The sequence below is a fragment of the Somniosus microcephalus genome, chromosome 8, assembly GCF_052327205.1.
Source record: "Somniosus microcephalus isolate GS21.2 chromosome 8, FLI_Smic_1.0, whole genome shotgun sequence".
Taxonomy (NCBI): domain Eukaryota; kingdom Metazoa; phylum Chordata; class Chondrichthyes; order Squaliformes; family Somniosidae; genus Somniosus; species Somniosus microcephalus.
This window is the reverse complement of record NC_140994.1, coordinates 149526451-149539774: the sequence shown is the minus strand read 5'-3', so window position 1 is coordinate 149539774 and position 13324 is coordinate 149526451. Positions and strand designations below refer to the sequence as shown.

Here is a 13324-nt window from a genome sequence, read left to right as displayed (position 1 = left end):
AGGAATGGTGCCAGGGGGAGGGATTCAAATTCCTGGGACATTGGAACCGGTTCTGGGGGAGGTGGGACCAGTTCAAACCAGACGGTTTGCACCTGGGCAGGGCCGGGACCGATGTCCTAGGGGGGAGTGTTTGCTAGTGCTCTGGGGGAGGGTTTAAACTAAAATGGCAGGGGGTTGGGAACCTGAGCGGGGAAACAAAGAAAAGGGAAACAAGGATAAAAGCAAAAGATAGGAAGGAGAACAAAAGTGACAGGCAGAGAAATCAAGGGTTTAAATCAAACATGGCCACAGTAAATAATTATTCTAAAAGATCTAAGAGCATTAAAAAAACAAGCCTGAAGGCTTTGTGTCTTAACAAGAGGAGCATTCGTAATAAGGTGGATGAATTACTGCGCAAATAGAAGTAAACGAATATGATATGCTTGGGATTGCGGAAACATGGCTCCAGGGTGGCCAAGGCTGGGAACTCAACATCCAGGGGTATTCAATATTCAGGAAAGATAGGCAGAAAGGAAAAGGAGGTGGGGTAGCATTGCTGGTTCAAGAGGGGATTAACACAATTGGATATTAGCTCTGATGATGTGGAATCTGCATGGGTAGAACTGAGAAATACCAAGGGGCAGAAAACGTTAGTGGGAGTGGTATATAGACCTCCAAACAGTAATGCGGAGGTCGGGGATGGCATTAAACGAGAAATTAGAGAAGCGTGCAATAAGGGCACAGTAGTTATCATGGGTGACTTTAATCTACATATAGTTTGGGCTTACCAAATTAGTAACAATACTGTGGAGGAGGAATTCTTGGAGTGTATACGGGATGGTTTCCTGGACCAATATGTTGAGGAACCAACTGGAGATCAGGCCATCTTAGACTGGGTATTATGTAATGAGAAAGGATTAATTAGCAATCTTGTTGTCCGAGGCCCCTTTGGTCGGAGCAATCATAATATGATATAATTCAGTGAGTGAAATAGTTGACTCAGAGACTAGGGTCCTGAATTTAAATAAAGGAGACTACGATGGTATGAGATGCGACTTGGGTAGGATTGATTGGGGAATGTCACTCAAAGGGTTGACGGTGAATGGGCAATGGCAAATATTCAAAGATCGGATGGATGAACTACAGAATTTGTTCATCCCAGTTTGGCATAAAAATAAAACAAAAAAAGGTGACTCAACCATGGCTAACAAGGGAAATTAGGGATAGCACACGATCCAAGGAGAGGACATATAAATTGGCCAGAAAAAGCAGTAAACCTGAGGATTGGGAGCAGTTTAGGGTTCAAAGGAGGACAAAGGGATTAATTAAGAGGGGGGAAATAGAGTATGAGAATAAGCTTTCAGGGAACATAAAAACTGACTGTAAAAGCTTTTATAGATATGTGAAGAGAAAAAGATTGGTGAAGTCAAGCGTAGGTCCCTTGCAGTCAGAATCAGGGGAATTTATAATGGGGAACAAAGAACTGGCGGACCAATTAAATACATACTTTAGTTCTGTCTTCACAAAGGAGGACACAAATAACCTCCCAAAGATATCGGGGAACATAGGGTCTAATGAAAGGGAGGAACTGAGAGAAATCAGTATTTGTAGGGAAATGGTGTTAGGAAAATTGAAAGTATTGAGGGCCGATAAATCCCCAGGGCCTGATAATCTATATCCTAGGGTACTTAAGGAAGTGGCCCTAGAAATAGTAGATGCATTGATGGTCATCTTCCAAAATTCGATAGATTCTGGAACAGTAACCATGGATTGGAGGGTAGCTAATGTTACCCCACTGTTCAAAAAGGGTGGTAGAAAGAAAACGGGGAATTACAGAAGCCCAACATCGGTAGTGGGGAAAATGTCCATTATAAAGGATGTAATAGCAGAGCACTTGGAAAGTGACCGGATCGGACAAAGTCAACATGGCTTTACGAAAGGTAAATCGTGCTTGACTAATCTGCTGGAATTTTTTTGAGGATGTAACTGGTAAAATAGATAAGGGAGAACCAGTGGATGTGGTGCATTTGGATTTTCAAAAGGCTTTCGATAAGGTCCCGCATAAGAGATTAGTGTGTAAAATTAAGGCACATGGGATTGGGGGCAAGGTATTGACTTGGATAGAGAACTGGTTGGCAGACAGAAAGCAAAGAGTTGGAATAAACGGGTCTTTTTCCGAGTGGCAGGCAGTGACTAGTGGGGTACCGCAGGGATTGGTCCTTGGACCCCAGCTATTCACAATATATATTAATGATCTGGACTAGGGAACTAGATGCAATGTCTCCAAGTTTGCAGACGACACAAAGCTGGGTGGGCGTGTGTGCTATGAGGAGCATGCCGAGAAACTCCAGTATGATTTGGACAGGTTGGGTGATTGGTCAGAAGCATGGCAGATGCAATATAACGTGGATAAATGCGAGGTTATCCACTTTGGTGTCAAAAACAGGAAGGCAGATTATCTAAATGGCAATAGATTGGGAGAAGGGGAAGTGCAAGGAGACCTGGGCGTCCTTGTGCACCAGTCGCTGAAGGTAAGCATGCAGGCAGTTAAGGCGGCAAATGGTATGTTGGCCTTCTTAGCGAGAGGGTTTGAGTACAGGAACAAGGATGTCTTGCTGCAGTTGTACAGGGCCTTGGTGAGGCCACATATTGAGTATTGTGTGCAGTTTTGGTCACCTTATCTGAGGAAGGATGTTCTTGCCATGGAAGTAGTGCAGCTAAGATTCACCAGGCTGATACCTGGGATGGCAGGAATGACGTATGAGGCGAAATTGGGTCGATTGGGCTTATACTCGCTGGAGTTTAGAAGAATGAGAGGGGATCTCATCAAAACTTATAAAATTCTAACAGGACTAGACACTGGAAGGATGTTCCTGATGGTCAGGGAGTCCAGAACCAGGGGTCACAGTCTAAGGATAAGGGGTAAGCCAATTAGGACAGAAATGGAGGAGGAGTTTCTTCACCCAGAGTGGTGAACCTATGGAATTCTCTGCCAAAGAAGGCAGTAGAGGCCAATTCATTAAATATATTCAAGGAGTTGGATATATTTCTTAAGGCTAAAGGGATCCAGGAATATGGAGAGAAGGCAGGAACAGGGTACTGAATTAGGATGATCAGCAATGATCTCATTGAATGGCGGAGCAGGCTCGAGGGGCCAAATGGCCTACTCCTGCTCCTATCTTCTATGTTTCTATGTCTATAATTTCCTGATTTCTCTCACCTTCTTAAATAATGGAGTTATATTGCAATTTTCCAATTTTAAAAAAAGGGACAATTCCTGAATTGAGACCATTTTGGAAGATTATAGCTAAAGCATCTGCAATTTCCTCAGCTACTTCCTTTAAAACTCTGGGCTGGAAACAATCAGGTCCTGGGGCTTTGTCAGTCTTTAGTGTCATTATTTTTTCTAATACGGTTTTCTTGCTTACATTAACTTTAAGACGTTCCAGTCCTGGATCCATTATTAATTTCCCTGGAGTGTCAGTTATATTATCATCCTCTTCTGTGAAGACCTACACAAAATAATTCAACAAGTCTGTCACTTCCTTATTTTTATTTGCTATATTACCCCATCTGTTTTAAAAGGCCCACATTACCCTTTTTCTTCAATAATCGTAAAAACTTGTGTTAATCTTGATATCCCTCAAGTTTCTTTTTGTATCTCTTACTATTGTTTTTGTCTTGCTTTGCTGTTCTCCCCATCCCCTAAATTTACACTATTCTTTGCACTATTATATGCTCTTCCTTTAGTTTTAGGTTCTCTCATCTCTTGTCAACCATGGCTATTTTATTTGGCAAGTGGAGCTCTTTCCCTTTCGGGGTATTTATATTGATCCTGTATGAAGCCAGATTCTTTTTTGAACACCTCCCACTGTTCCTCTGTACTTTTACCAGATAACAGTCTTGACCAGTTTGTCCTCATCAGTTTCTGTCTCATTACATTAAAGTTAGCGTTACCAAACTCTAGAATCTCAGTAACTGTTAAGTTTTTCCCTTTTCAAGCTTTTTCCTTTTCAAGCCCAATATTGAATTTAATCATATTATGATCACTGGTAGATAAATATTCTTTAGCCTGGCTAATTACTCAATCTAGTATGGCCTGCCCTCTTGTTGGATCTAGAACATATTGCTCCAGAAAACTATCTTGAATACACTTGAAATTCACTACCTTTCTGACTTGAGCTACTCTGCTCATATATATATTATATATATAAATGGCCTGTACTTGGGTATAAGAGTACAATTTTGAAGTTTGCAAATGATACAAAACCTGCCAACGTAGTAAATAGTTAGCAGGATAGTCACAGACTTCAGGAGGACATAGACAGACTGGTGAAATGGGCAGACACATGCAAATACAATTTAATGCAGATAAGTGGGAAGTGATGCACTTTGGGAGAAACAACATGGAGAGGCAGTATAATCCAAATGGTACTATATTGCCAGGGGGAGGCAAGAGCAGAGGGTCCTAGGGATGCATATTCACAAATCTTTGAAGGTGGTAGGACAAGTTGATAAGGTGGTTAAGAACGTGTTTGGGATACTTGGCTTCGTAAATAGGGGGATTGAATACAAAAACAAGGAAGTAATGCTAAACCTTTACAAATCACTCTTTAGGCCTCAGCTGGGATTTTACATACAATTCTGGGCGCCACACTTTAGGAGGATGTCAAGGCCTTGGAGAGGGTACAGAGAAGGTTTACTAGGGATAAGGGCCTTCAGTTACTTTGAGAGATTGGAGAAGCCGAGACTGTTCGCCTTAGAGCAGTGAAGGTTAAGGAGAGACCTAATAGAGGTATTCAAAATTATGAGGATTTTGATAGAGCAAGTAGGGAGAAACTGTTTCCTCTGGCAAGTGGATTGGTAACCAAAGGTCATAGATTTAAAATAATTGGCAAAAGAACTAGAGGGGAATTTTTTTCCACACAGAGAGTTGTTAGAATCTGGAACACACTACTTGAAAGGGTGGTAGAATCAGATTCCATAGAAACTTTGAAAAGACAATTGGACAAGTACTCAAGAACTAATTTGCAGGGTAATGGGGTAAAAGCTGTGGTGTGGGGCTAAATTGAACGGCTCTTTCAAAGAGCTGGCACATGCACAATGGACCGAATATCCTCATTCTGTGCTGTAAGATTCTATGATTACCAGAGCATCATTAAATATTAAATCAAGTTTGCATCTTACCACATCACTTTTATTTTGAATTCTTTCATCAACAGGCATGCTGATTTCAGGCATCTCTTCATAAGCAAGGCCGGGAATCCCATTCTGGTTCAGAGAATTTAAACAGGATATAGATATAGATTCAGCAAAGAAAGTATATATAAATACAACGCAAAACAGCTTTCAATATGCAGGTTTTTTGTATCATGTGACTGCTGTGCAATAAATGGCCTCCACAATTTTTCTACATTAAAAAAAAAATATGACCCTTGTTTATAATTTGCCCACGAAAGAATCTTCAATAGCAATTCATTGCAATGGTACATGTAGTAACTAAATCCTAAAAGGATGAGCCATCATTACAAGCTTTGGGACATCCCCACTCACATTTCTACAAGTGTATTCTAAATTAGATAGATGTGGTCCCCAGATAAACTACCCCAACATCAAATATCAATTGGGTAGATTTTGTGGTGGATATAATGGCGTACTCAGAGTATGGGATTTCTGCATGCGCATGTGCTAAATCCCAAACTTGCAATCTGTCAAGGTACGCCTGGACAGATGATCTGCACCGACAGGGAAATACTAATTACTGGCGCAGAGTTGGGCTAACTACCCACCAATTACGGCCGAAAATTTTACAGTTGGTAAAAAGATCGATGTATGCATATTGTGTACATTTTGGTGGTGGAAACATTTTTTGTCGGTCGAGTTTCATTTTAATTACATGGGAAGTTGAATACGAAAGTTAAATAAAGTGAACGTCTATCAGGTTTCAGTGAACAATTCTGTCCTTTCAACTCAAAAAATGAACAAACAATATAATACATTTATAACAAGGAAAATAGATTTATCTATTACCAGTCAAAATGAGGTCTGAATAATATTATAATCCTGAAAATTAACATTAAATATATGGCTGCAAATTTCTTTTTGAATTTCAACAAAGTTACTTATAGGAGATATAAAACATTGTTAGACCTTTACTGAGTATCAAAACAGGAAGTTGTATACATAGGACTAATAAATTGAGAGTTTGGATGAAAAAAAAAGAAAATGCTGATATGAAATAAGTCCAAGTACCAGTTTAATGAAAAGTATTTAAAATGTAATTTCAATGGAAGAGACAGAGAAGTTTCTGTGGGCGTATCTTCCTTTACGCACAGGCTGTACGCTGCGCTCCCGGCCGTCGTGATGTCATACGCTACGCACAACTCTGCAGTGCTGAAGAGGAAGTCTCTGCTCTGGGCCTCGCACGAGATAAGTTCGTATTTTTTTCGTAGGTCAGTGGCGTACTCCTCAGCTACGCCGCCGACCGCAATTTTTGAGCCATTATGTTTAACATAGGCACCCAATTTTAGAGCAGTGCTAGTGAATCAATATATGACACTGGCATCGTCACACAATTTTATAACCAAAGGAAAGCAGCGATCTATGCAAGCATTGTTTGAAAATAAACTACTCATGAGCTTTTACTTACTGATCAAATTCCTGCCATAAAAGAGTCGATGGGACGTTCGGCTCTTTTCCAATATTAGAAACTTACTTGTGGTTCAAGTCACCTGGGGGGAAAAAATTGGGCATCACCCATTTTAGGGCACCAATATTGGCCAGATGCAAATTTTAGCGCTCGGCGCTAATTATCGCCTCCGACTGCAAAATTTGCCTCTATCCCCCCTGCAGGTGATTTGAGCGCTGTAAGGGGACAAAAATTACTTTAGAATTAAAGTTAGAAGAAACTATAACTTCTTAAAATTAAAATTAGTGGAAACTAGAAGCTGATAAGTTTGTCTCCTATCCTTGCTTAGGAATGTAGGACCTAGACAAAACAGGAACTGTAAAGCTAATAAGCTGGTCTTTTGTCCTTGCTTAAGACAGGACATACAGATTCTCAAAGCATGATTCTGTAGACCAATCAATGAGCATAGAAGGGGGTGCACGCCTCAAGTTAGGGTATAATTGCTGTACGTATTTGATACTCGGGGGAAGAATCCTTTCTCTGGGATGAGACTGAGATTTTACCCCTGCATATGCATGAATAAAGATCGTGAAACTTATCAAAGGTGTCCGTCTGGTGAATTTGTGGTTGCTATAGGGCAAGAGTCGACCCCTTATCTCAGGGGGTCCGCTTGAGAGGAGGGAAGACTTCTCTTTTACCCCAACAAGCGCTAAATCATGCGCTACACACCTCTCACAAGGCGCAAACGTTGGGGAGCGAGGCGCTACCTCAGAACGCTAACGAAGCTCATGCAATATCAGTTACCATGGAAGCCAGACACACTGACACTCCAGTTCTTAAGGGGAGCAGCCATCTTGCTGGCCAGCCACACCCTGCTCATTGCAGCCTTGAATCTCTGCCTGGAGAGACCTCAAAAGCAATTGTGTTGGATGCACTAATGGATAGGCCCAGGGAAAGAGCTCGGCGCTTAGGAACCTCAAAAGTGGTGCTGAGGGCCAAAACTCCTTAGGCTGTCTCTCCCTCTCAACCTGCGTGTACCAAAAATTTTGCCGACAAGAAAAGGCAGGAAGCGCCCGCCTTTAAATAGCACTCCCCCAGCCCCTTCCCGACTTGAAAACGTTCCCCTTTATCTGTCATTTCTAGTAGCAGATGCCAAGGAAGGGGGCGCAACTCAATATCCGGTCCGGGGCACTACACGCTCGACTAACATCATGTTCTGCGGGTGCAGGAGATCTTGGCGGTAGTGTTTAACACCGCTGCAAAATGACTGGTCAATTTCGCGAGCGGCAATAAAATCGCCGCGCTCGGGTGCTGAGTTCCTAGCACCCACTGGAGGTGCTAAACAACCAAATTTCACTACCCCCCCCCCACACACCCCCAGCTCTTATAAAAGCTTTAAAGCTTTTAGACTTGCGCCGGTTGTGATCTTACAGCCAAAGGGTGCAAGACTTTTGCAGTTCAAAACTGAAATGGTGTAAGACTCTCTCAAGATGGAGACACCCAGTTCCAAATGCCAAACTGATGCCAGTTTTCACTGCAGAAAAAGCAGTAAACCTGAGGATTGGGAGCAGTTTAGGATTCAACAAAGGAGGACAAAGGGATTAATTAAGAAGGGGAAAATAGAATGAGAATAAGCTTGCAGGGAACATAAAAACTGACTGTAAAAGCTTTTATAGATATGTGAAGAGAAAAAGATTGGTGAAGTCAAGCGTAGGTCCCTTGCAGTCAGAATCAGGGGAAATTATAATGGGGAACGAAGAAATGGCAGACCAATTAAATATATATTTTGGTTCTGTCTTCACAAAGGAGGACACAAATAACCTCCCAGAGATGTCGAGGAACATAGGGTCTGATGAAAGGGAGAAACTGAAAGAAATCAGTATTTGTAGGGAAATGGTGTTAAGGAAATTGATGGGATTGAAGGCTGATAAATCCCCAGGGCCTGATAATCTACATCCTAGGGTACTTAAGGAAGTGGCCCTAGAAATAGTAGATGCATTGCTGGTCATCTTCCAGATTCCATCGAATGTTGGAACAGTACCCATGGATTGGAGGGTAGCTAATGTTACCCCATTATTCAAAAAAGGTGGTAGAGAGAAAACGGGGAATTACAGACCGGTAAGCCTGACATCGGTAGTGGGGAAAATGCTAGAGTCCATTTTAAAAGATGCAATAGCAGAGCACTTGGAAAACAGTGACAGGATCGGACAAAGTCAACATGGATTTACAAAGGGTAAATCGTGCTTGACTAATATACTGGAATTTTTTGAGGATGTATAAAATAGATAAGGGAGAACCAGTGGATGTGGTGCATTTGGACTTTCAGAAGGCTTTCGATAAGGTCCCGCATAAGAGATTAGCATGTAAAATTAAGGCACATGGGATTGGGGGCAAGGTACTGACTTGGATAGAGAACTGGTTGACAGACAGAAAGCAAAGAGTTGGAATAAACGGGTCTTTTTCCGAGTGGCAGGCAGTGACTAGTGGGGTACCGCAGGGATTGGTCCTTGGACCCCAGCTATTCACAATATATATTCATGATCTAGACAAGGGAACTAGATGTAATATCTCCAAATTTGCAGGCGACACAAAGCTGGGTGGGCGTGTGTGCTGTGAGGAGGATGCCAAGAAACTCCAGGATGATTTTGACAGGTTGGGTGATTGGACAGAAGCATGGCAGATGCAATATAACGTGGATAAATGTGAGGTTATCCACTTTGGTAGCAAAAACAGGAAGGCAGATTATTATCTAAATGGCAATAGATTGGGAGAAGGGGGAAGTGCAATGAGACCTGGGTGTCCTTGTGCACCAGTCGCTGAAGGTAAGCATGCAGGTGCAGCAGACGGTTAAGAAGGCAAATGGTATGCTGGCCTTCGTAGCGAGAGGGTTTGAGTACATGAACAAGGATGTCTTGCTGCAGTTGTACAGGGCCTTAGCGAGACCACATCTTGAGTATTGTGTGCAGTTTTGGTCGCCTTATCTGAGGAAGGATGTTCTTGCCATGGAGAGAGTGCAGCAAAGATTCACCAGACTGATACCTGGGATGGCAGGAATGACGTATGAGGAGAGTTTGGGTCGATTGGGCTTATACTCGCTGGAGTTTAGAAGAATGAGAGGGGATCTCATTTAAACTTATAAAATTCTAACAGGACTAGACAGACTAGATGCTGGAAGGATGTTCCCGATGGTCGGGGAGTCCAGAACCAGGGGTCACAGTCTAAGGATTAGGGGTAGGCCATTTAGGATAGAAATGAGGAGGAATTTCTTCACCCAGAGTGGTGAACCTGTGGAATTCTCTACCACAGAAGGCAGTTGAGGCCAATTCGTTAAATATATTCAAGAAGGAGTTGGATATATTTCTCAAGGCTAAAGGGATCAAGGGGTATGGGGAGAAAGCAGGGACTGGGTACTGAATTTGGATGATCAGCCATGATCGCATTGAATGGCGGAGCAGGCTCGAGGGGCCGAATGGCCTACTCCTGCTCCTATCTTCTATGTTTCTATGTCACATTGCTGCAGCATAGAAATTGGTTCACAGTGGTGAAAAATGGGCAGTATAACTGTACAATAAGTGTACCTCCCACTTCAAGCTTTCCTTTCCTTCCCCCAAAAAACTGATCAACAACCCTCTCTCATCTTGGATCATTACTAGATGATTATTGTAAGATCAGGCTATCATTTGTGAATGAGCAGATGTGCCCCCAGTCGTCAGGTAGCAAGAAGGAAAAAGAGTGTTGAGATAGACCATGATTATATAACTGCCTGAGAGTTTTAGTTGTCTTCCTGCTAAATAACCAAGGAAAAGCTACTGCAACTGCTAACTTTTTCCACTTCTCTTTATTTACTTAGGTCTAAATGGGTGTTGTACCCCCCCCCCAAATACTGAATTTATTCAGGCATTTGTTAGACTTTTGTCTGTTCAGACCACATCTTAGTGGCTTTCTAACCACAGTTCTGCAAGTTTAAGGTGGTCCTGCAATGCAGTATTATGGAGCTATGTCAATTTCAGCTCCCAACATGTGCTAGCCTCGCACTCCACCATTTCCCAAAAACATCAGATTCTTGGGAAGCTCGTTAAGAGATGGAATTAGGTACCAACCAAACCACAACTCCTGCAGGAGTAAAATAAATTTGCACAACCGACTTCCAGGAACAAACCATCAATTACTCAAAAGACTGAGGTTAAGCGAGTAACAACCAGGCTTTTATTAACTAAAGAATGAAGGTCTTGTCTCGAGTGGTCGACCCGTCCAGAATACTAAGGGACTGGGAGGTAGTCACTTATATACCTGGAATAGTGGGAGGAGTCAGCCGAGGCATGTCCAGACCTGTACCTAGTGGAATACACATACACATACAGACAGGTATAACAGTGGTTTACCACATTCACCCCTTGTTTAAAAATGAGTCCGGCGGGGTGAAGTGTATTTAAAAGTTTGTGTATTGGAGTCTCTCCGGAGGGCTTGTCTGCCGCTGTGATCGACGTGGCGACGGCAGGGGTGGTGGAGCTTCCGGCGTCGCGTCCCGTCCCGTGTAGGCTGGGGCCCTGGAGTGTAGTCCTCGTGGGTGACGGTCCAAGGCGAGCCGGCTGCTGGGGTTGGATATCGGGTCGTGGGGGGGGGGGGGGGGGGTGGTAATGGGTAGTGGGTTACAGCGGTCCCCGAGGGTGCGAGGTCTCGTATGGAGACTGTGTCCTCCCGCCCGTCCGGGTACGCAATGTAAGCGTACTGGGGGTTGGCATGGAGGAGGTCGACCCTCTCGACCAGGGGGTCCATTTTATTGGCCCTCACGTGTCTTCTCAGTAGTACCGGCCCTGGGGACGTCAGCCATGGCGGTAACAATGTCCCCGATGTGGACTTCCTTGGGAAGACAAACATTTTCTCATGAGGGGTGGCATTGGTGGCAGTGCAGAGCAGTGACTGAATAGAGTGGAGCGCATCGGGGAGCACCTCCTGCCAGCGGGAGGTCGGAAGGCCCCTAGACTTTAAGGCTAGTAGGGCGGCCTTCCAAACTGTTGCATTCTCTCTTTCCATCTGTCCGTTCCCCCGGGGGTTGTAACTGGTGGTCCTGCTTGTGGCTATACCCCTAGCGAGCAGGTACTGGCAGAGTTCGTCGCTCATAAACGATGAGCCCCGGTCGCTATGGATATAGCTGGGGAAACCGAACAGGGTGAAGAGGCTGTTCAGAGATTTAATGACCGTGGCACTGGTCATGTCCAGGCAGGGGATAGCGAACGGGAAACGGGAGTACTCATCAATGATGTTGAGGAAGTACACATTGCGGTCGGAGGAGGGGAGAGGCCCTTTAAAATCGACGCTCAGGCGTTCGACTTTTATCAGGTGGGCTCTGTCTGGTCTATAAAAGTGCGGTTTGCACTCAGCGCAGACTTGGCAGTTCTTGGTCATGGTCCTGACCTCCTCGATGGAGTAAGGCAGGTTGCGGGCCTTGATGAAGTGGAAGAACCTGGTGACCCCTGGGTGGCAGAGGTCATTGTGGAGGGCCCTCAGCCTATCAATCTGCGTGCTGGCGCAGGTGCCACGCGATAGGGCATCTGGGGGTTCATTGAGCTTCCCAGGCCGGTACAAGATCTCGTAATTGTAGGTGGAAAGTTCGATTCTCCACCTCAAGATCTTGTCATTTTTGATTTTGCCCCTCTGCTTGTTGTTGAACATAAAAGCAACTGAACGCTGGTCAGTGAGCAGGGTAAATCGTTTTCCGGCCAGGTAGTGCCTCCAATGACGCACAGCCTCCACAATAGCCTGGGCCTCCTCGACCGCGGAGTGTCTGGTCTCCGGGCCCTGGAGGGTTCGTGAGAAGAATGCCACAGGTCTCCCCGCCTGATTAAGGGTGGCGGCCAGAGCGAAGTCGGACGCATCGCTTTCCACCTGGAAGGGGATGGATTTGTCCACTGCGTGCATGGTGGCTTTGGCAATGTCCTCCTTGATACGGTGGAAGGCCAAGCGGGCCTCTGCCATCAGGGGAAAAGAGGTGGTTTTGATCAGCGGACGGGCTTTGTCTGCATAGTAGGGGACCCACTGAGCGTAGTAGGAAAAAAACCCTAGGCACCTCTTCAGAGCTTTTAGGCAGTGGGGCAGTGGGAGTTCCATAAGGGGACGCATCCGGTCCGGGTCGGGACCGATGACCCCGTGTTCCACAACACAGCCAAGGATGGCGAGGCGGTCTGTGCGGAATATGCACTTCTCCTTGTTACATGTCAGGTTCAGGAGTTGGGCGGTGCGGAGGAATTTCTCGAGGTTTGCGTCATGGTCCTGCAAGTCATGGCGGCAGATGGTCACATTGTCTAGGTAAGGGAAAGTGGCCTGCAGCGCGTTTTGATCGACCATCCGGTCCATCTCCCTTTGGAAGATGGAGACCCCGTTGGTAACGCCGAAGGGAACCCTAAGGAAGTGATAGAGGCAGCCGTTTGCCTCAAAAGCAGTATACTGGCGGTCTTTAGGGCGGATGGGGAGCTGGTGGTACGCTGATTTCAGGTCAATGGTCGAAAAGACGCGGTACTGCGCGATCTGGTTGACCATGTCAGCTATGCGGGGGAGTGGGTAGGCGTCCAGCAGGGTGTAGCGGTTTATTGTTTGGCTGTAGTCGATGACCAGGCGTTGTTTCTCACCGGTCTTAACAACCACAACCTGGGCTCGCCAGGGGCTGGAGCTGCCCTCAATAATCCCCTCCTTCAGGAGCCGCTCCACTTCGGTTTTGAT

The 13324-nt window shown here is 44.8% G+C and overlaps 1 protein-coding gene across 4 annotated transcripts in view; it reads right to left on the bottom strand.

Annotated features, from left to right (window-relative positions):
• Positions 1-13324, bottom strand: part of slc23a1 (solute carrier family 23 member 1) — a 157904-nt gene that overhangs the window by 84184 nt on the left and 60396 nt on the right. For 3 of the 4 annotated variants that reach the window (XM_085995250.1, XM_085995249.1, XM_085995251.1), the window contains exons 2-3: positions 5167-5250; positions 3408-3491 (exon numbers count right to left, since the gene is read on the bottom strand). In XM_085995250.1, coding sequence (XP_085851376.1) covers positions 3408-3491; positions 5167-5250 — 168 coding nt within the window. The remainder of the gene's footprint in view (positions 1-3407; positions 3492-5166; positions 5251-13324) is intronic. The other variant, XM_085995252.1, reaches the window with a different exon arrangement.